The sequence below is a fragment of the Stomoxys calcitrans genome, chromosome 4 (assembly GCF_963082655.1).
Source record: "Stomoxys calcitrans chromosome 4, idStoCalc2.1, whole genome shotgun sequence".
NCBI classification, from domain to species: Eukaryota; Metazoa; Arthropoda; class Insecta; order Diptera; family Muscidae; genus Stomoxys; species Stomoxys calcitrans.
In genome coordinates, this window is record NC_081555.1 from 103,243,918 (window position 1) to 103,267,884 (window position 23,967).

Genomic DNA, 23,967 nt, shown 5'->3' on the forward strand with positions numbered 1-23,967 from the left:
TCGACATCTAAAATAACCGGTCTTGATGAACACTTGCTAAGACGATTCAAAGTGATTTTGGCTGTAATCAATAGCAAAAAGATGATAAATTCAACCAAATTTGAAGCTTATAGTAATGACACAAAAAACATTTTATCTGATTTATATTCGTGGAAAGCTTTAACACCGACAGTACATAAAGTCTTACATCATGGCAAGGAAATTGTGGAATACAACATACTTCCGTTAGGAGAACTTACAGAAGAAGCTCAGGAATCCCGTAATAGAGATGTTAAACAGTTCCGGCTTTTCAATACCCGAAAGAGCACCAAATTTAACCAAAATTATGATTTACTTCAATATTTATTGTTATCGTCTGATCCGGTACTATACAGCATCAGAACTAAATGGCTACCAAAAATATGTGACGATATAGATAAGGACGATCCCGATGCCATTCAAATTAAAGAGCTTTTAAATTTTGATACCTTAGATTATTTGGTAGAGAATAAAATCAAATAATACAAAACTAAAATGCTTTTTTATTTTGGGAGTAGCTAATATACATATAAACGCACGCCGATGCGAAGTGTTTTCGCTCTAAAACACATATTTTTATTCCAATTTTTTTAAACTTTGGCAGGAGACCTTTTTTTATTCTAACACATTTGTATTGTAAACCCTGGGCAAATCTATCAATGTTTTAGTGTAGGCCCCATATAAGGTTCCATTTCACAAATAGACATTTTTATATAGAGTTTAATGAAGTGTAAATGAATTTTAGAGTAGATAGAATCCGAGTTGAGAAATGTTTTATACATCGTTGGAAAGGTATGAAAATTTCCTTTACGATAAGGTATGTTGCGTAAATATGGCTATAGTGTGTCATGTGCAATTAGGACAACAAAAACAAAATTTGGGAAATTCGACTTTTTTGAAAAATTGACTTTTTTATTGCCGGTTCCATAAAATGGAATAGAATAGAGATATTTCCATGATTCTTTTTGTGTTTTGTAGAAGAAGTGTTACCAAATAAAAGTTTATTTAACATCTTTGCAATAAAATGTGACGTAATACTTGTTTTTTAGCAATGAATATAGCACTACTTGAAAATTGACTTTTTTCAGTATTTTGATCGCTACGATCTCATTTATGGCTAGGATATGGCGAGACATACCTTAAAATGTTGGGAACATTTTAAGCTTTCATTTAAGTTCAAAAAAAGCGAAAAAATCCCCGTGGAACTTTTTTTCCAGTGAGAAACTTTTGAAGTTTAGTAAAAAAATTGGCCATTTTGGTCTTAAGATAACGGTGTTGTTTGATATCGAAATTAGCCAAATTAGCACTTAAAACTTTTCTTAATACCTCGACTTTGTGAAAATGGAAAGAAATGATAATGCTTTGACGGCCAAAGTTTGCGAAAACTTAAAGGAAATGGGAGTATCTTTTTTGAAAAATTTTGCAATTTTTTGACAAAAAAAATATTTTTCATATTGAAAACGATGCCATTTTTAAACCGCCAAAGATATTCACGTGATTCCTTTTGTATTTTATGCACACATATGCTGGCATAATTTGTGTGAAGTATGAAGTTTATAGCTTTAAAATTGACGGAGTTATTAAAAAAACACTGAAAAAAACCAAGGCCAAATTTTCATATTTTAAAATTAAACAATTCATAACTCCTTAACAGTACACGATGGCATGGTACTTTATGCATAAGTTTTTTAGATCTTGTCAAGCTCTTTCTCTAGAGTCCTAAATCATGTAAATCGGTTGAGTAGATCAAAAGTTATGGCCCCCAGAAGCTTGGAGAAGTCAAAAGTGGTCAACTTTCACACCCTGTAGCTCACCCTGTATTAAAGATATGGACCAACAACAGCACTTTTCTGAAAGCCTATGTCCTCCTCTACAAATGTCTAGAACATTTTGTATGGCTAAAATCAACAGATAAAAAGTTGTAGACTTATTTCCAATTTTTTTGCCATTTGGCCCACTGTGCAACGATTGCAAAACGGCACCTCGGGTTTGAAGAGGTTTAGGCTCGAATATCTCACCCAGCAATTGAGTTCGAATGCAACACACCGATGGCAGCACCGCTGTGGTTGGTGGTTTAATGCAATTTTGCAGTTCATGCTACACGAATGGCTTAAAGCTAGTGGGGAAAACGGGGCTGGACGTCTACATTGAGAACTAACACCGAGTTGTGATTCCAGCTACCAGAGCATAACGCGGTATTGTAGGTATTGTATATATTCAGCTGATAATGGAATGTTTGAGATGGTAGCGTATAAGGCAAGGATGTCAAGAATGAATATTTACACTAACAATAAGTTGCCCATTACGGCAAAAAGCTACCAGGTCGGAAAGGTAAAAACGTCTTTAGGTGAAATAAAGGGATTAAGCCTTTTCTGAGTATGGCATAATCTGCAGCATTCGCAAATTGGGCCATAGCGGAATAAGGGAGAATGCGAGAGTAGTTACATGGCTGTAGAAGCCAAAGGACTGCCGTCGACAAACTTAATGAGTGAGAAGCATTTTTAGGAGTGCCGTCCGAGTTAATGGAGTGGGCGAGAAGCACGTACATGTAACACTGTGCTACACGTTGTGCTAATGGTCGGAAAACCATGAAAATCCTATGGTAAGATTTGGTGCAACGGAGAATGAGAGACAGGTATATGGCTGTAGGAGCCAAAGAACATATAAGTAAAGGCCTTATTTTTAACAATAAAAAAAACATAAAATTTAAAGTAACAAAACAACAACAAAATTCATTCCATTTTTCAAAGTCTTCTCTGTACACTTATGTTTGGAAAATTAATATGTGAAATTAATATTATATCTTAAAAACCACAAATCACCAAAGTCTTGTCAAATTCTGTGACAAATACGTTACACAAATATATTACTGGAGGAGGCAATTTTTAACCGATGGGTATGAAAGTTTTGCACATCTATTTCAATTACGACTTTCAATATATGCGTTAATTGTGTAGCTCCCATATAAATCGATCTCCCGATTTATCTTCTTGTGCTTCCCGAAGGCGTAGCACAGAGGTTAGTATGTCCGCCTGGGTTCGAATCCTGGCAGGTACATAAGAAAATATTTCAGCGGTGGTTATCCTCTCCTAATGCTGGCGACATTTGTGAGGTACTTTGCCATGTAAAATCTACTCCCCAAAGAAGTGTCGCTCTGCGGTACGCCTTTCGGACTCGGCTATAAAAAGGAGGTCACCTATCATTGAGGTTAAAATTGAATCGAACAGCACTCATTGATTTTTGAGAAGTTTGCCGCAGTTTCTTTATGAAATGTGCATGGGCAAATTTGCATTTGCTTCCCGAAGGATTTGGCTGCAATTTTGTATGTGGTATTTTGCTATGAGACCCAGCGTCCCACAGTGAAATTTGAAATGGTTAGAGCTGAGGTGCTTGCGGGATCGTATGCAAAATTTCAAGGACCTTGGTTGTACGGACGCCTTTTGACATCGGTATTTTTATACCCTCCACCATAAGATGGGGGGTATACTAATTTCGTCATTCTGTTTGTAACTACTCGAAATATTCGTCTGAGACCCCATAAAGTATATATATTCTTGATCGTCGTGAAATTTTATGTCGATCTAGCCATGTCCGTCCGTCTGTCCGTCCGTCCGTCCGTCCGTCCGTCTGTCTGTCGAAAGCACGCTAACTTCCGAAGGAGTAAAGCTAGCCGCTTGAAATTTTGCACAAATACTTCTTATTAGTGTAGGTCGGTTGGTATTGTAAATGGGCCATATCGGTCCATGTTTTGATATAGCTGCCATACAAACCGATCTTGGGTCTTGACTTCTTGAGCCTCTAGAGTGCGCAATTCTTATCCGATTGGGATGAAATTTTGCACGGCGTGTTTTGTTATGATATCCAACAACTCTGCCAAGTATGGTTCAAATCGGTCCATAACCTGATATAGCTGCCATATAAACCGATCTTGGGTCTTGACTTCTTGAGCCTCTAGCGTGCGCAATTCTTATCCGATTGGAATGAAATTTCGCACGACGTGTTTTGTTATGATATCCAACAACTGTGCCAAGTATGGTTCAAATCGATCCATAACCTGATATAGCTGCCATATAAACCGATCTTGGGTCTTGACTTCTTGAGCCTCTAGAGTGCGCAATTCTTATCCGATTGAAATGAAATTTTGCACGACGTGTTTTGTTATGATATCCAACAACTGTGCCAAGTATGGTTTAAATCGGTCCATAACCTGATATAGCTGTCATATAAACCGATCTTGGGTCTTGAATTCTTGAGCCTCTAGAGGGCGCAATTCTTATCCGAATGGAATGGAATTTCGCACGACGTGTTTTGTTATGATACCCAACAACTGTGCCAAGTATGGTTTAAATCGGTCCATAACCTGATATAGCTGCCATATAAACCGATCTGGGGATTTGACTTCTTGAGCTTCTAGAGGGCGCAATTCCTATCCGATTTGGCTGAAATTTCGCATGACGTATTTTATTTTTACTTTCAACTACATAGTGTCAAATCAGGTTCAAATCGGTTCATAACCTGATATAGCTGTCATATAAACCGATCTGGGATCTTGACTTCTTGACCCCTAGAGGTCGCAATTATTATCCGATATGCCTGAAATTTTGTGCGACGGATCCTCTCATGACCATCAACAAACGTGTTTATTATGGTCTGAATCGGTTTATAGCCCGATACAGATCCCATATAAATCGTTCTCTCTATTTTATTTCGTGAGCCCCAATGGGCGCAATTCTTATACGAATAGGCTGAAATTTTACACAGGTCTCCAACATATAATTTAATTGTGGTCCGAACCGGACCATATCTTGATATCGTTTTAATAGCAGAGCAACTCTTTTCTTATATCCTTTTTTGCCTAAGAGGAGATGCCGGGAAAAGAACTCGACAAATGCGATCCATGGTGGAGGGTATATAAGATTCGGCCCGGCCGAACTTAGCACGCTTTTACTTGTTAAAATTTCTTTAGACTGCCAAATCTTCGTTTGTGGTCCGATTTCCTACAAATGGGGTCTACAATATCTCCATTGGTTTCGCGGATATTCTATTTAGTTTTTTTTTTGCAATTTTGACCGAGACCTGCTTCGTATTTTGCAATTTACGGAGGCTTTTGTTGTTCGGTTTTATGACTTCTAACAATCGTGACAGGTATGGTTCGAATCTATGTTTAACCTGATATAGTTCCCATATAATCCAATCTTGCGATTTTACAAATTATCCAATCAATTTTAGTCCAAATGGGCTAAAATTTTGCTCCCTTGAGGCTCAACAAGTCAAATTCGAGATCAGTTTGTATGGGAGCTATATAAGGTTATAGCCTGATTTCGACCAGCGACGCACAGTGGAAGATAATGGAAAATAAATAGTAAAATATATGCCGTGTGAAAATGGGTAGAGATATATCTTCGAATTTTGGAGCTGAGGTGTTTGAGAGATCTAGTGGTCCAATATTTTGTCGAAATTTGATTTTCATAGAAAACTGGGTGAGCCAAAAACGCTCTTTTGTCTTTGTATATTTGTATTCAACTTATCAATAGCTTTTAATGAAAGACCATAAATGTCTTTGGACATTTGTGGTCTTTCTGGTTTATCCAGTCTCTAAGGACCCGGTCCACCCGGTACTGGTCTAAGGATTGGATCAGTTTGTCGGCCCGCATATTGCCAAAAGCCCCCTCGATGTCAATGCATACCGCCAATGTGTATGTCTTAGCATAAAAGAATTCTTCTATTTTATGCACAACCTCATGCAGGGCAGTCTCCACCGACCATCCCTTGATATAGGCATGTTGTTTGTATTTGAGCAGTTCGCTGGACGTTCTACTGTTTATAATGGTGTCTACAATACATTCCATGGTTTTGAGTAGAAAGGACGTAAGGTTTATAGGTCTATAGGCCTTTGGTGTCGCATAACTTGCCTTGCCGGACTTGGGTATAAACATCACCCTTGCCTCCTGCCAGTCTTTCGGAGTATATGCAAATCCCAGGCACGCTGTGGAAATATTGGCCAGGAGGGTCGCCAGATAGTTTGCCTCCATCTGTAGTAACGCCGGAAATATTCCATCAAGTCCCAATGACCTAAATGGTTTGAACCTCAAGGATTCCTTCACCATAATTCCGAAATTATAAACCTTCGATCAACATCATTATATAGGGTGATTTTTTTGAGGTTAGGATTTTCATGCATTAGTATTTGACAGATCACGTGGGATTTCAGACATGGTGTCAAAGAGAAAGATGCTCAGTATGCTTTGACATTTCATCATGAATAGACTTACTAACGAGCAACGCTTGCAAATCATTGAATTTTATTACCAAAATCAGTGTTCGGTTCGAAATGTGTTCATTCACCGTAACGTTGCGTCCAACAGCATTTGAAAAAATACGGTCCAATGATTCCACCAGCGTACAAACCACACCAAACAGTGCATTTTGCGGGATGCATGGGCAGTTCTTGAACGGCTTCTGGTTGCTCTTCACTCCAAATGCGGCAATTTTGCTTATTTACGTAGCCATTCAACCAGAAATGAGCCTCATCGCTGAACGGTGAATGAACACATTTCAAACCGAACACTGATTTTGGTAATAAAATTCAATGATTTGCAAGCGTTGCTCTTTAGTAAGTCTATTCATGATGAAATGTCAAAGCATACTGAGCATCTTTCTCTTTGACACCATGTCTGAAATCCCACGTGATCTGTCAAATACTAATGCATGAAAATCCTAACCTCCAAAAAATCACCCTTTACTTAGATTCCGATGTCTCCGTGAGTTCCATCGTATCCTGTAGAAAATGGATTTTCATCAAAGGCCTCAAATGGTCTCCGTTGTCTCTGCTCTAACTCCCATGTCGTCTAATAAACTTTCAGTTTCGACATGGGTTTTTGAGAGAAACATTTTATCTTGGCGGTCTCATAACGCTATCGACCTGTTCGCGGAAAAGCTTGCAGGAGACACATTTACCGCTCTGGTTATCTCATTATATTCCTTGAGCCGTGTGCAATGCACATCACAATAAACTTCTGTTTTTTTACGACGTGCTCTATTAAAAAGTCTGCGGACTCTAAAAAGAAAACCTCTAAAAAGAAAATTTTAAGTTCGGAATTCCATGCTACTTACAAAATCCAAAATTGTTTTTATTACCACTCCCCTTAGTTAGTTCATGTCTGGTATTGTGTCTCCCCCTAAGTGCCGGTACCTGTTGGTCGCGAAAGCCGGGCAATGACAAATGAAATGCTCCAACGTCTCATCATCTTTTCCGCATGCCCTACACATGCTATCACTTGCCGCACGATTTTATAAAAGTGAGCTCGTAGTCCAATGTGTCCCGTTATGATACCAATAGCTATACTGACCTCCTTCTTGCTTCCTTTCAGTAATAGCCTCGTCTTCTCACGATCAGGATCCCCGCCTAGGATTTTCGCCGTCCTACCGTCGTCGCCTACTCCTTTAACTCCGACTGCGTCGTCTCGAAAGACTTCGGGTTAACCAAGTTTATTGACGGCAGTCCTCTGGCTTTCACCGCCAAATCGTCTGCCCTTTCATTTCCCCTTACTCCGTTATGGCCCGTCACCCAAACGATGGGATTTTACCATCCTCAGAGAAGGCGTTAATCTCCTTCTTACACTGCAAGACTTTTCGTGACATTATCGTCCTGGTTGTTATTGCCCTTATGGCAATTTTACTGTCGGTAAAGATGTTCACACTCGACGTCCTCGCGTTACCACCACACTACCTCACGCATTCCGTGATCGACCGGATCTCCGCCTGCAGGACTGTATTATGCTCATGCAGTCTAAAACAGATCTCAGTCCCTAGGTTCTCAATAGAAACTCCCAGGCCCTCTCTGTCCCCTAGCTTTGATCCATACGTGTAACATGATCTTCCAGATGACAATACTAGGGTTTCGTCAATCCAAGACTGTGCTGATGGCAGCAGTGGCTCGCATCGGACTTCAAGGTTCATCTCAGGTATTTGATCGGAATCTGCTTCCCTTCCTTCCAGGTTTCCAATCGTCGCCTTGATTATACCGCGATGTTATGAGCTGCTCCCATCATCAATCCATTCTCCCATCGTTTTAAGTCTCATAGCCGTAGTGGATGCCTATCCTTAATCGTTATGTCTATCTATATCTAGAATAGTCGGTTTATATAGGAGCTATATCATATTCTTGACCGATACGAACCGTACTTAGCAGAGTTGTTGGGACTCATAACAGAACACCATGTACAAACTTTCAGCCATATCGGATAAAAATTGCGGCTTCCAGGGGCTCAAGAAGACAAATAGGGAGATGGGTTTATATGGGATCTATATAAGGTTATATATCGATTTGGACTGTACTTGGCTCCGTTTTTAAGAGTCATAACGGAATACTATGTGCATAATTTCAGCCAAATCGGACAAAAATTGCGGCTTCCAGGGGCTCAAGAAGTCAAATCGGGAGATGGGTTTATATGGGACCTTATCAGGTTCTTGACCGATTTGGACCGTACTTAGCACAGTGTTGAGAAGTCATAACTGAACACTATTAGCACAATTTCAGCCAAATCGGACAAAATTGCGGCTTCCAGGAGCGCAGGAAGTCAAATCGGGACATCCGTTTATATGGTAGCTATATCAGGTTATAAAGCGATTTAGACCGTATTCAACACAGTTGATTGAAATCGTAACAGAACACAATGTGCAAAATTTCAGCCAAATCGGAGAAAAATTGTGGCTTCCATGGGCTCAAGAAGTCAAACCGTGAGATCGGCCATAGGCGGACATGCTAACCGATTTAAGGTCTTAGGCCTATAAAGGCGCGATTATTGTCTGATTTCGCCAAAATTTTGGAGAGTGTGTTGTGTTAGGCCCCTCGACATCTTTCTGCAATTTGACCCAGATCAGTTCAGATTTGGATATAGCTGCCATATAGAGCGCATTTATTTTCCGGTTTTGCCAAAATTGGGGAGAGTGTGTTGTGTTAGGCCCCTCGACATCTCTCTGCAATTTGACCCAGATCAGTCCAGATTTGGATATAGCTGCCATATAGACCGATCTCTCGATTTAAGGTCTTAGGCCCTTAAAAGCCACATTTATTTTCCGATTTCGCCGAAATTTGGGACAGTGAGTTGTGCTAGGCTCTTCGATATATTTCTGCAATTTGGCCAAGATCAGTCCAGATTTGGATATAGCTGCCATATAGACCGATATCTCGATTTAAAGTTTTGGGGCCATAAAAGGCGCATTTATTTTCCGATTTTGCCAAAATTTGGGAGAGTGTGTTGTGTTAGGCCCCTCGACATCTTTCTGCAATTTGACCCAGATCAGTTCAGATTTGGATATAGTTGCCATATAGACAGATCTCTCGATTTAATGTTTTGGGGGCCATAAAAGTCGCATTTATTGTCCGATTTTGCTAAAATTTGGGACAGTGAGTTGTGTTGGGCCCATCGAAATCTCTACAATTTGGCCCAGATCGGTCCAGATTTCGATATAGCTGGCATATACACCGATCTCTCGATTTAAGGTTTTGGGACCATTAAAGGCGCAATTATTATCTGAAATTTGGGGCAGTGAGTTTTATTAGACTCTTCGACATATTTCAGCCCGGCCGAACTTATGACTATTATGTCTTCTAATAGTCTTAAAATATACGATCCACCTGCATCTGTAGATGTGTCTCCCATATATTTGAAAAAGTCATTCAAATGCGATCTTTGGTGGAGGGTATATAAAGCCCTTATACTTGTTTATATTTGAGAAGGCTTATATGTTTCCATCCTTCCGCCTGAGGAGCTTGGGTACGATCATTACTTGGTCAAAGGGGACGTATTGAAGTTCGGCTTCATGTTATTATGGCAGAAATATTCCATCAGTCTCTGCAGACGTACACGGCGGGCCTTTTAACTCTCATTAGACCATATTGTCTTCAATGACAAACGCTTGAGTTGTGCCATAGTTATTAAGTTACAGTATCGCATATTCGTTTTCGAATTTTGGTTAAATTTTTAAATTTTCTTGCTGCTCCCATATGCCTTTAACTACCTTTTTGCAATTTAAATGTTTTCTTAATTGCTCGTACAAGATGGCATTAAAGCAAGTCAACGTTTTCGCTAGAAAAGCGGAAGAGCGGAAATCATTAGGTGTGAATGTGAACCTTAAATACGAGTAGAGTGACATTTTGTTTTTCTTAAATACACACTTGAGAGGGAGGCGTATTTCTATTCCTCGAACAAAGGACATGCAACAGTGCAGTGTGCCTGTATCGCAGACATCTCTTTCGTGCAAAATACCAATTACATGGGCTTAACACTTGGTGCAATGTCTGAGTGATGTCGTACAGGTAGTCGTTGTTGTTGTTTTGTTGTTGCTTTTTTTCTTAAGTTGCATTAGCAAAAAATGTTGCCATTTCGTGCTCACATTACCAAGTAATTAGTGCGTATCTGCAAGCAAAATGTAACGTAGTAGCGTAACAAAAGAAGTCAACGTTAACGCACGCCAGGCACACTAATTCAAGAGGAGTGTCTCGAAAATGGCTGTGCAACAACATACATTAGAATACAAAAGGAGTTTAGAGCTGTTATTATTACCCTTCAAAACTCTTGCGAGGTGATGGCGCACCAGTAATAGAGTTTGCAAACGGAAGTTAAGTTTGTAAGGTTGCTCATTAAAAAAGGTTTAAAATAAAGAAATAAAAATTTGCCAGCGAGTTAAGAGAGAAAGTTAAAGGCATAGGAAATATGAAGATTAAAGGCTGTTGTATACGAAGAACATTGGGGCATGCAAAACACTTTAAGTTAAACAACTTGTATGCGAAAAATAGAAATAAGAAAAAACTGATTAAGTTCGGGCGTGCCGAATCACCACCATTTAGACTATAAAAAGGTGGCCCCTAATCATTGAGCTTAAAACTTGAACCCGCTGCACTCATTGATATGTGAGAAGTTTGCCCCTTTTTCTTAGAGGAATGTTCATGGGCGAAATTTTTTGATGGTTTGTAAGTACGTGGGTGGCCGCCCCACCATGTGTACCCCTCAAAACTGGACATATTTGTGGATTATGGCAAAAAGGGGCCAAGTTTTTCAGTATCGCCTCACCTCATAAACTCCCCCTAAACCACACATATATACCGATTATAGCAATATGTAGCTCCAATGTGATTTTGGGGATTGGCAAAGAGTTAAGCTTCTCCAATCCACCACCAAATCCAAGAGAGTGAAGTAGATCTAACATCGAAACATTAATGGGCGCCAACACCCACCCCCCCCCTAGCTTATTTCCAACAACACTAGATCTCGAAGATGGGTGGGATATCTAGGGGGCCGCCCCACCGCCAAAGCCACCATCGAAATGGAATATAAATCAATAATGACAATATGGGACTCAAAGGAAAGGTATTTCAGATCAGACCACGAATCTTATATGATCCGCCTCACTCTCAAAACCACCCCCATAACGGACATATTTACCGACCATAGCAATATACGGCTCCTATGAAAGGTATTTGGGAGAAGAGCACCAATATAATATCGACATTGGCGCGAAATATCTGAAAAGCCGTACCAACACCACTAAACAGGACTTTCTTCCTGACGTGATCGTATAGGGCTCAGATAAAATAAGAGAGTGAAAGAAGGCGCAGTGGAGCGGGCTCTGTCCAGCTAGCCTTTTATATAAAAAAATCAATTTGTGTTTGTTTGTTTGTTTGTTCCTTATAGACTCAGAAACGGCTGATCCGATTTTCTTGAAATTTTCACAGATGGTGCATAATGATCCCGTGGTGAAAATAGGGTACAACATTTTTTGATATCTGAAGGGTGAGCGGACCCTCTCCCTAAACCTAATTTTCAGAAACGCCAGATCTTGGAGATGGGTGGTGCGATTTAAGCGAAATTTTATGTGCTCTCTTATAGTAACCTACAAACAAAAAATGCGTACTCAAATTTCGGATGGGGTACCTAGGGGGGCGCCCCATCCCTAAACCTACCAAATATATATATACACCAATCACGACAATATGGGACTCAAATGAAAGGTATTTAAGATTAGAAAACGTATCTAATATCCAATTGTCGGACCACCCCAACCCCCAAAACACCCTTAAATCTGACATATTTACCGACCAAGGCAATATGGGACTCAAATGAGAGCTATTTGCGCGTAAAATACGAATCTGATATCCAAATTTGGAACAAAGTTTCCAAGGGTCCACCCCTTCCCCAAAAGGCCCCCCAAGCAGGACTTATTTACTAACAATGGCAGTATGGGGGTTAAATAAAAGGTATTTGAGTGTAGAATACGAATCTGATATGCAGATGTGGGACCAAGTGTTTAAGGGGCCGCCCATCCCCGAGAACATCACCCACAGAAGACAAATTTACGACCATAGCAATATGGGGCTCAAATGAAAGGTCTTTGGAAGTAAAGCACAAATTTGATACCAATGTTCGGGAAAAGTGTCTATGGGGCCACCCCCCCCCCCATAACATTGCCCAAAAAGAAACTATTTGCTCACCATTGCAATATGAGGCTCAACTAAGAGGTATTTTAGAGTAGCCAAGTCACTCAGTGGCCACCCCATCCTCCAAAACACCTCCCAAACCAGTCATATTGGGTTGCCCAAAAAGTAATTGCGGATTTTTTAAAAGAAAGTAAATGCATTTTTAATAAAACTTAGAATGAACATTAATCAAATATACTTTTTTTACACTTTTTTTCTATAGCAAGCTAAAAGTAACAGCTGATAACTGACAGAAGAAAGAATGCAAGTACAGAGTCACAAGCTGTGAACAAATTTGTCAACGCCGACTATATGAAAAATCCGCAATTACTTTTTGGGCAACCCAATATTTGCCGATTATGGAAAAATGGAGCTCAAATGAAGGGTATTTTGGAGTAGACCATGAATCTGACATCAACATTCGGGACCAACTGTCAAGGGGACGTCCCACAACCATAACAACCCCCATGTAGGACGTATTTGCTCATCAAGAAAATTTGGGTCTTCAAGACAGCGGAGCTCGATATTCATAGTGTTTAGGGCCCATTCCCCAAACCGGACATATTTACTGGCTTTTTCAATAAGGAGTTTGAGATAAGAAAACGAATTTGATAGCCAATTTTTGAGGCCAATACTAATATGTGGTTCAAATATATGAGAATAGAGCACGTTGCTGATATTCGGTTGCCCAAAAAGTAATTGCGGATTTTTTAAAAGAAAGTAAATGCATTTTTAATAAAACTTAGAATGAACATTAATCAAATATACTTTTTTTACACTTTTTTTCTATAGCAAGCTAAAAGTAACAGCTGATAACTGACAGAAGAAAGAATGCAAGTACAGAGTCACAAGCTGTGAACAAATTTGTCAACGCCGACTATATGAAAAATCCGCAATTACTTTTTGGGCAACCCAATATTTGCCGATTATGGAAAAATGGAGCTCAAATGAAGGGTATTTTGGAGTAGACCATGAATCTGACATCAACATTCGGGACCAACTGTCAAGGGGACGTCCCACAACCATAACAACCCCCATGTAGGACGTATTTGCTCATCAAGAAAATTTGGGTCTTCAAGACAGCGGAGCTCGATATTCATAGTGTTTAGGGCCCATACCCCAAACCGGACATATTTACTGGCTTTTTCAATAAGGGGTTTAAGTGAATGGTATTTGGGACTAGAAAACGAATTTGATATCCAATTTTGAGGCCATCGGCAATATGGGGTTCAAATATATGAGAATAGAGCACGTTGCTGATAAATTTTCAGGGCTTGGTGTATGGGGGACCATCCCACTCACCAAAACACCCCTAAATCGGGCATATTTACCGACCATGTCAATGTGGGGCTTAAATGAAAGGAATTGGGGGGTAGAGCAAGAAAGTTGGTATAAACACATTCGGGACCAATTTTCTGGGGTTCTACCCAGAAATCGGGCATATTTACCGACCATGTCAATATGAGGCTTAAATGAAAGGAATTGGGGGGCAGAGCAAGAATTGATACCCACTTTCGGGACCAATTTTCTGCGGGGTCTAGCGCTTTCCCAAAATACTCCAAAGACAGCAATTTTTTACTCACCATCGCAATATGGCACTCATATACAGTTATTTGGGAGTAGAATACGAATTTGATATCCAAATGTAGGACCATGTATTTAAGGCATCACCCCTTCCACAAAACACCCCCCAATTGTTAAACATTTTTCGACCATGCCAATATGTGGCTAAAATGAAAGTTATTTGAGATTAGAAAACGAATTTGATAACCAATCTTAGGGCCATATGTTTGGGGGATGCCTCATCCTGTAAACTCCCCTCTCAAAACCAATGGCAATATGGGGTTTAAATAAATGGTATTTGAGAGAAGAGCACGATGATGATATTTTTCAGGCCAAGTTTCTGGAGGATCATCTTATGCCCGAAAACACTCCTAAATCAGACATCATGAGAATATCGGACTGAAATAAAGTATTTTAGGAATGGATTACAACTTTATAAAGGCACTTTTATTGTTATAGACCGATCTCTCGATTTTAGGTTTTGGCCCCATAAAAGACGCATTTATTGTCCAATTTCGACGAAATTTGGGACAGTGACTTATGTTAGGATTATCGACATCTGTGTCGTATATGGTTCAGATAGGTTTATTTCTATTGGGTTGCCTAAAAAGTAATTGCGGATTTTTTAAAAGAAAGTAAATGCATTTTAATAAAACTTAGAATGAACTTTAATTGACAGAAGAAAGAATGCAATTACAGAGTCACAAGCTGTGAAAAAATTTGTCAACGCCGACTATATGAAAAATCCGCAATTACTTTTTGGGCAACCCATACTATTTTCGTAGCATGGTTTTTCACTAAAAGCTCTTTAATTGTCGAAAATAAATATTCCAAGGAAAATTTTGTTCCATATAAAGTAAAAGAAGGCGCAGCGGAGCGAGCTCGGTCCAGCAAGTACTCACATAAAGTCTTACCTTAAATTTTTTTTATTTAATTTCAGATTTGGAAAGCTCAAAATGCGATGAGGTTCTTTTGAAAAGGGCACGTCATGTCATTACGGAAATCCAGCGTACTAAAGAGGCTGCAGAAGCATTGGAAAATCATGATTTTGTCAAGGTAAATAGCAATATGGATATCAATGAAATTTTCTGCTTATTTTACTAAAAAAATATTTCCTACCATTATTCCTAAAAAAACATGGAAAATTTCTTTAACTTAACCTGCCTTCTTTTCATCTCTGTCATGAATTGTATAGACCATTCTGTGGCCTTTCCGATATTTTAAAGTTATGAGCGTAACTTTTGCTTCAATGTGAAATATGTGGATCCTGAAATTTTTGTGAGAATTTTTCAAATTTTTTTTCTTTTCAATACCTTCAGTCGAAGTTAATGAATAGAATTTACTAATCCCAGACTAACTCCGTTTTATCCTGTACAACTTTATGTAAACGATTCTATTGTTTGCTTTACAATTCCTTACAGACACTTTAGTCTAAGCGGAGTCTGTCTGTATATGAAAAGGATTTGAAATTTGAAAAAAAGCTGCTGGTGTATATGCTTCTTTGCTGGTATTATCTTTTGTTTGCTCTAGAGTTTTTTTGTTCCTCGGTGTGAATGTATGGCTGTTTGGATGTGGGTGAATGTCCTTTTCATACAGCGTATAAATGAAGAGCGAACATATGCAATCATTAGCTTAATTTTTCACTCACACGAATCAATGGCCGTAGGTAGCATTTGAATTTATACCCTTGCATGTGTAGATGTGTATGTGTGGATAGTGTGATCGGGGCAATTGTCGAATGGGCAGAACGTGAAGCATAAAATTGAAACGAATGCCATTTAACAGGAACGAGGGGGGCAAAAAATCCACAGACCACCATCTCTTCTTTAGATACACCAAGAATGTTTCGGGGGAAAATTCAAAGCTGACAAAAAGATAGTAAAGGACATACTAGAAGCATTCAGGTTTTGGGTAGTACACAGCTTTTCCCTTACACAAACCCCTGGCTGGGCCATGGATTGAGAGGGAAGTGTTCTGGGAAATGGCACAAAATAAATACCTTTAACAAATGACAGTGAATGTGGCAGCATCCCCCCCCCCATCCCACAAACACCCATCCACCCATCGTCATCATCAGCCGTATAGCCAAACATCAATGGAGCAAACGAACGCTGCTTGGCTTCTTTGGTTAGTGCATGGAGTTGGTCGTCGTCATCATCCTCGTTCCCATCGTCTCTGATGGAATGAATGTTTACATATGCAACCCCTAAATGCATAAATCAAATTTGCTGATTGCAGTTGAATTTTTTGCCTCACACATACTCCAACAGCGAATTCCGTGGAAACAATTCAAAACTAACGACATTTTTTTCGGGAGGTCGTTTTTTTTTAGTCCTGGTAGGCCTCATCTCTGTGAGATCCTCTCGTTATGCTCAATGAATGTTGTGTGTGTGTGTGTGCCTGGTGTGGGCTATCATTGGCAACGGAAGGGTGGTAAATTGATCCCCGCGCACCCAGTCATATAATGTTTGTCCTCTATGGAGGCGGCAGCGTTACAAGGCCCAAAAAAATTGGGCTTTTGTTGACACAGACAGTGAATTTGGTAATACTTTGAATCGAGTTGATTTTAACCATGTATTGGGTTGCCCAAAAAGTAATTGCGGATTTTTTTAAAAGAAAGTAAATGCATTTTTAATAAAGCTTAGAATGAACTTTAATCAAATATACTTTTTTTACACTTTTTTCTAAAGCAAGCTAAAAGTAACAGCTGATAACTGACAGCAGAAAGAATGCAATTACAGAGTCACAAGCTTTAAAAAAATTTGTCAACGCCGACTATATGAAAAATCCGCAATTACTTTTTGGGCAACCCAATAAAATTTTTAATCCTAGTACCATAGGATGAAGGAGGGCGTATAATAATCTCATCACTTTGTTTCTAAAACCTCGATCTAAGACACTTTGAGATATGTGCTCTTAAGCGTCTTGACCTTCTATACATTCAAAGACCATCTTACTGTGTCTAAGCGTCTGTTGCAATCATCTAGCGTTTGAAAATAATAGAACTATGAATGCTGTCCGATTCAATTTTAAACTCAATGATAAGGGACCTACTTTTTATAGCCGAGTCCGAGCCGACACCTCTTTGGGGGAGAAGTTTTTACATGGCAAAGTACCTCACAAATGTCGCCAGCATTAGGAGGGGATAACCATCGCTAAAAAATTTTCTTATATTCATGTCGGGATTCGAACCCAAGTGTTGGGCCTTATACAAAGGTCATTGTGTAAAATGTCAGCTTAATCGGATAAGAATTGTTCCCTCTAGAGCCTCAAGAAGTATAATCGGAGGATCGGTTTATATTGGTTCTATATCAGGTTGTGAGGCGATTTGAGTCATAATTGACGCAGTTGTTGATGGTCAAACGAAAACACTTCATGCAAAATTTCAGCCAAATCGGATAAAAATACCGCCCTCTAGAGGCTAACGAAATCAAGATCCTAGATCGGGTTAGAAAGGAGCTATAATAGGTTATAACCCTATTTGAACCATACTTGGGGCAGTTGTTGGAAGTTAGAACAAAACACTTCATGCTAAATTTCAGCCCAATCGGATAATAATAGCGCCCTCTAGAGGCTACCGAAATCTAGATCGTAGATCGGGTTAGAAAGAAGCTATATCAGGTTATGACCCTATTTGAACCATACTTGGCATAGTTGTTAAAAGTTAGAACAAAATACTTCATGCCAAATTTCAGCCCAATCGGATAATAATAGCGCCCTCTAGCGGCTCAAGAAACCAAGATCCGAGATCGATTTATATGGGAGCTATATCAGATTGTGAATCGATGTGAGACATACTTAGCACAATTGTTGATGGTTAAACCGAAATATTTAATGCAAAATGTTAGCCAAATCGAATAAAAATTGCGCCCTCTAGCGGCTCAAGAAACCAAGATCCGATATCGGTTTATATGAGAACTATATCAGAATGTGAACCGATGTGAGCCATACTTAGCACAGTTTTCGATGGTTAAACCAAAATATTTCATGCAAAATTTTAGTCAAATCGAAAAATAATTGCGCCATCTAGCGGCTCAAGAAATCAAGATCCGAAATCGGTTTATATGATAACTATATCAGAATGTGAGCCATTCTTAGCACAGTTTTCGATAGTTAAACCAAAATATTTCATCCAAAATTAAAGCCAAATCGAACAATAATTGCGCCCTCTAGTGGCTCAAGAAGTCAAGATGCGAGATCGGATTATATGGGAGCTATACCAGGTTATGAACCGAGTTGAGCCATATTTTGAGCAGTTGTTAGAAGTTAGAACAAAACACGCCCTCTAGCGGCTCAAAAAATCAAGATCCGAAATCGGTTTATATGAGAGCTATATCAGAATGTGAACCGATGTGAGCCATACTTAGCACAGTTTTCGATGGTTAAACCAAAATATTTCATGCAAAATTTTAGTCAAATCGAAAAATAATTGCGCCCTCTAGCTGCTCAAGAAGTCAAGATCCGAAATCCAGATCCAGAATGTGAACCGATGTGAGCCATACGTAGCTCAGTTTTGGATGCTTAAACCAAAATATTTCATGCAAAATGTTAGCCAAATCGAATAAAAATTGCGCCCTCTAGCGGCTCAAGAAGTCAAGATCAGAAATCGGTTTATATGAGAGCTATATCAGAATGTTAACCAATGTGAGCCATTCTTAGCACAGTTTTTGATGGTTAAACCAAAATATTTCATCCAAAATTACAGCCAAATCGAACAATAATTGCGCCCTCTAGCGGCTCAAGAAGTCAAGATGCGAGATCGGTTTATATGAGAGCTATATCAGAATGTGAACCGATGTGAGCCATACTTAGCACAGTTTTCGATGGTTAAACCAAAATATTTCATGCAAAATTTAAGTCAAATCGAAAAATAATTGCGCCCTCTAGCGGCTCAAGAAGTCAAAATCCAAAATGGGTTTCTATGAGAGCTATATCAGTATGTGAACCGATGTGAGCCATACTTAGCACAGTTTTCGATGGTTAAACCAAAATATTTCATATAAAATTTTAGTCAAATCGAACAATAATTGCGCCCTCTAGCGGTTCAAGAAGTCAAGATGCGAGATCGAATTATATGGGAGCTATACCAGGTTATTAACCGATTGGAACCATATTTTGAGCAGTTGTTCGAAGTTAGGTTAGGTTGAAAAGAGGGTACAGATATTAATCCGCCCCATGCCACTATGGACAAACACCTAAGTCAGTAATCGGCTTGTAGTGCGCTCTAAAAACTTTAAAGTAACCTCTAAAAAGAAAATTTCAAATTAGGAATTCCGTGCTACTTACAAAATCCTTAATTGTTTTCTATACCACTCCGCTAAGTTGGTTCATGTCTGGTATTGTGTCTCCACCTAAGTGCCGGTATCTGTTAGACGCAAAAGCCGGGCAATGACAAAGGAAATGCTCCAACGTCTCATCATCTTCCCCGCATGCCCTACACATCCTACACTTGCAGCACCGATTTTGCATAAGTGAGCTCGTAGTCCTATGTGTCCCGTTATGACACGAAAATCTATACTGACCTCCTTCTTACTTCCTTTCAGTAATAGCCTCGTCTTCTCACGATCTAGATCCCTCTATAGGATATTCGCCGTCCTACCGACCGCTTCGCTGTTCCACAGGGTTGCATGCGCATTAGTCGCCCACTCCCTCAACTTGGACTGCCTCGACCCGAAAGGCTTCAGGCTAACCAAGTTTATTGACGGCAGTCCTCTGGGCTTCACCGCCAAATCGTCAACCTTTTCATTTCCCCTTACTCCGTTATGGGCCGGCACCCAAACGATGCGGATGTTGCCATCCTCAGATAAGGCGTTAATCTCCTTCTTATTCTGCAAGACTGTTCGCGACCTTACCGTCCTGGTTGTTAATGCCCTTATGGCAATTTTACTGTCGGTAAAGATGTTCAGACTCGACGTCCTCGCATTAGCACCACATCACTTCACACATTCCGTGATCGCCCGGATCTCCGCCTGCAGGGCCGTAATATGGCCAGGCAATCTAAAACAGATCTCAGTCCCTGGGTTCTCATTGTAAACCCCCAGGCCCAAAGAAGTTAGAACAAAACACTTCATCCAAAATTACAGTCAAATCGAATAATAATGGCGCCCTCTAGCGGCTCAAGAAGTCAGGATTCGAAGTCAGTTTATATGGGATCTATATCAGGTTATGAATCGATTTGGGCCATACTTGGCGTAGTTGTTGATTCTCAAACCACAACATTTCATGCAAAATTTTATCCAAATCGGATAATTTCGCACTCTAGCGGCTTAAGAAGATATTATCTTGTATGCTATGGGGAGGAGACTTTTTTCTCTGTAGTTGGCACATACCATCTTGCCCCATTTCTTGTGTACGGGACATAGTATTCTGAGGTTCCAATCATCGAGTATGCACGTGCCTTATCAGCATGTCGCCTCCGGTCTTAAACAGTTCATCCGGCAACCCATCGGCTCCTACTGCCATATTGTTTTTCAACTGGGCTACTGCTACTTGGATCCACATTTTATACCATCATCAGGGATCGGTTCTACGGTATACTCGTGGCCATCACCATCAGTTACCAGTAGCTGCGAAAAGTATTCTTTCCATATCCTCAGCACATCATCTGTATCAGTTACCAGATGTCCTTCTTTGTCTTTACAGGAGTATGTGCTGTTGAGTGTAAAGTGGCTCTGTATGCCGCATTCTAGGCTTCAGTAGATTTTTGACACCCCTGGCAGTACATGGGTTCCTTGGAGGAGGCTTCTAGTACCCAAGTAAGGATATAGGGTTTACCATTGCTCTGATATAAAGGGAATGCTTTCTTCAAGCAAGTGGTTCGGTCGAGTAGAATGTGCTGTTACCACCTGTTGTGTTTGCAGCTTTCCGAAATCAAGCTTCGGTTCTGTGTCAGATCGTAGTCCTTCTCGCCACACAAAGACGTGTGTGAACTTTTTCTGCAGCAAGGAGATCGTACATCTAACACGTTGCTTGAATGCCTTCTGGGTTGCAACCTGGGTTGCGATATATCGAATTACTTACCGCAATTACTTTTTGGGTTGCCCAAAAAGTAATTGCGGATTTTTTAAAAGAAAGTAAATGCATTTTTAATAAAACTTAGAATGAACTTTAATCAAATATACTTTTTTTACACTTTTTTTCTAAAGCAAGCTAAAAGTAGCAGCTGTTAACTGACAGAAGAAAGAATGCAATTACAGAGTCACAAGCTGTGAAAAAATTTGTCAACGCCGACTATATGAAAAATCCGCAATTACTTTTTGGGCAACCTATTTGGATTCTCGTGTTGTGTTCCGGTGACACCCATGTGGCTGTGTGAATAAATCGATGTCGTAATCTGTTGCTGCTAACTGCCATGTTCTTTGCGGAGCGAAGTCTATTAGTCCATTATCCGATGTTTCTTCGTGTTGGCTAAATTTTCCGACTATTGGGCCAAAGATATTTTCCTTCCCTATTTCCGCATTAAAAACTCCCAGAACGATTTTAATATCATGGCCGGAACAACGGGAATATTCTCTTTCTAGGCACTCGCAGAAAATATCCTTGGTCTGTTGCTTCTTATCTTCCGCCGGGGCATTGGCGCAAATAAGGTTGATGTTAAAGAATTTGTCTTTTATACGGATTGTGGCTAGCCTCTCATCCACCGTAGTAAACCTGGAGACAAGGTGTTTCAGTCTCCGACTAATCACAAAAACACAGCCAAATCCATGCCTCATTTCATGGCAACTATAATATAGGGCGTCACCACTCGGTGTAGTTGTGGAGCCATTCCTGAGCCATTGCACTTTCTCTATGGCAGTAATGTCTACCCTGTTCTTCTCCAATACATTCGCCAGTGCGTACACTGCACCCCCGCTATAAAGAGTGCGGACATTCCAGGTGCATGGCCCTTGAAACGTTTGCGGAGTCGTTAACATAAGCGGAATGCGTTTTTAACTTTCTTCGTTTTTATAGCCACCACCATAGGATGGGGGTATACTAATCTAGTCATTCCGTTTGTAATACCTCGAATTATTCGTCTAAGACCCCATAAGGTATATAAATTCTTGATGGTCTCGTCGTTCTGAGTCGATCTAGCCATGTCCGTCTGCGGTCCGATCGACCGTCCGTCCTTCTGTCGAAATCGCCATAGCGGTCGAACGCGTAAAGCTAGCCGCTTGAATTTTTGCACAGATACTTAATATCGATCAAGGTCATTGGGGATTGCAAATGGGCCATATCGGTTCAGATTAAGATAGAGCTCCCATATAAACCAATCTCCCGATTTGACTTCTTGAGCCCCTGGAAACCACACTTTTTGTCCAATTTGGCTGAAATTTTGCAGGCGATGTTCTGCTTTGACTTTCAACAACTGTGCCAAGTACGGTTCAAATTGGTCTATAACCTGATATAGCTCCCATATAAACCGATCTCCCGATTTGACTTCTCGAGCCCCTGGAAGCCGCAATTTTTGTCCGATTTGGTTGAAAAATTTCAAGTAGTGTTTTGTTATGACTTTCAACAACGGTGCCAAGTGCGTTCTAAATCATATTATAACCTGATATAGCTCCCATGTAAACCGGTCTCTCGATCATTATGGTTCGGTTCTCAGAAGCTTTAACTTTTGCTTGTTTGACAGAACTTTGGTATCTCACATATATTGGGTTGCCCAAAAAGTAATTGCGGATTTTTCATATAGTCGGCGTTGACAAATTTTTTCACAGCCTGTGACTCTGTAATTGCATTCTTTCTTCTGTCAGTTATCTGCTGCTACTTTTAGCTTGCTTTAGAAAAAAAGTGTAAAAAAAGAATATTTGATTAAAGTTCATTCTAAGTTTTATTAAAAATGCATTTACTTTCTTTTAAAAAATCCGGAATTACTTTTTGGGCAACCCAATAAAAATAGGGTACTACATTTTTTCATAGCTGAAGGGGGGGCGGACCCTCCCCCTAACCCTAATTTTCAGAAACGCCAGATCTCGGAGATGGGTAGTGCGATTTAAACGAAATTTTGTGTGCTCTCATAAAGTACCCTAAAAATACAAAATTGGTATGCAAATTTCGGATGGGGTACCAAGGGGGGCTGCCCTACCCTAAAACCTACCAAACATATATTTAGACCAATCACTACAATATGGGACTCAAATGAAAGGTATTTAGGATAAGAAAACGTATCTGATATCCAATTGTCGGATCAAGTTCTAGGGGGACCACCCCAAGCTCCAAAACACACCTAAATCGAACATATTTACCGACCATGGCAATATGGGACTCAAATGAAAGGTATTTGCGAGTAGAATACGAATCTGATATGTAAATGTGGGACCACGTTTTCTTTCCCAAAACACCCCCCAAACTGGACTTATTTACTGACCATGGGAATATGGGGCTTAAATAAAAAGCATTTGAATGTAGAATACGAATATGATATCCAAATATGAGACCAAGTGTTTGGGGGGCCTCCTCTCACCAAAAACATCCCCCAAAGGGGACAAATTTACGACCATAGCAATATGGGACTCAAATGAAAGGTCTTTGGGTGTAAAGCACGAATTTGATATCAATATTCGGGAAAAGTGTCTATGGGGCCACGCCACCCCCACAACACCACCCAAATAGTAAGTATTTTCTGACTATTGCAATATGAGGCTCAAATAAGAGGGGTTTTAAAGTGGAACACGAATCCGATATATATTTTTAAGGCCAACTCACTGAGTGGTCACCCATCGCCCAAAACACCCCCCAAGCTGGTCATGTTTGCCGACTATGGAAATATGGGGCTCAAATTAAAGGTATGTGAGAGTAGAACACGTATCTGATATCAACATTAGGGGCCAACTGTCTAGCGGACGTCGCATTACTATAACAACCCCCAAATAGGACGTATTTGCTCACCAAGACAATTAGGATCTTGAAGAGAATGGAACTAAATA

The 23,967-nt window shown here is 39.9% G+C and overlaps 1 protein-coding gene across 2 annotated transcripts in view; it reads left to right on the forward strand.

The window, feature by feature from the left end:
- LOC106089678 (galactokinase) overlaps nt 1-23,967 on the forward strand; it is a 156,564-nt gene that overhangs the window by 109,146 nt on the left and 23,451 nt on the right. For both annotated transcript variants that reach the window (XM_059367804.1, XM_059367806.1), the window contains exon 7: nt 15,000-15,115. In XM_059367804.1, the coding sequence (XP_059223787.1) occupies nt 15,000-15,115 (116 nt within the window). The remainder of the gene's footprint in view (nt 1-14,999; nt 15,116-23,967) is intronic.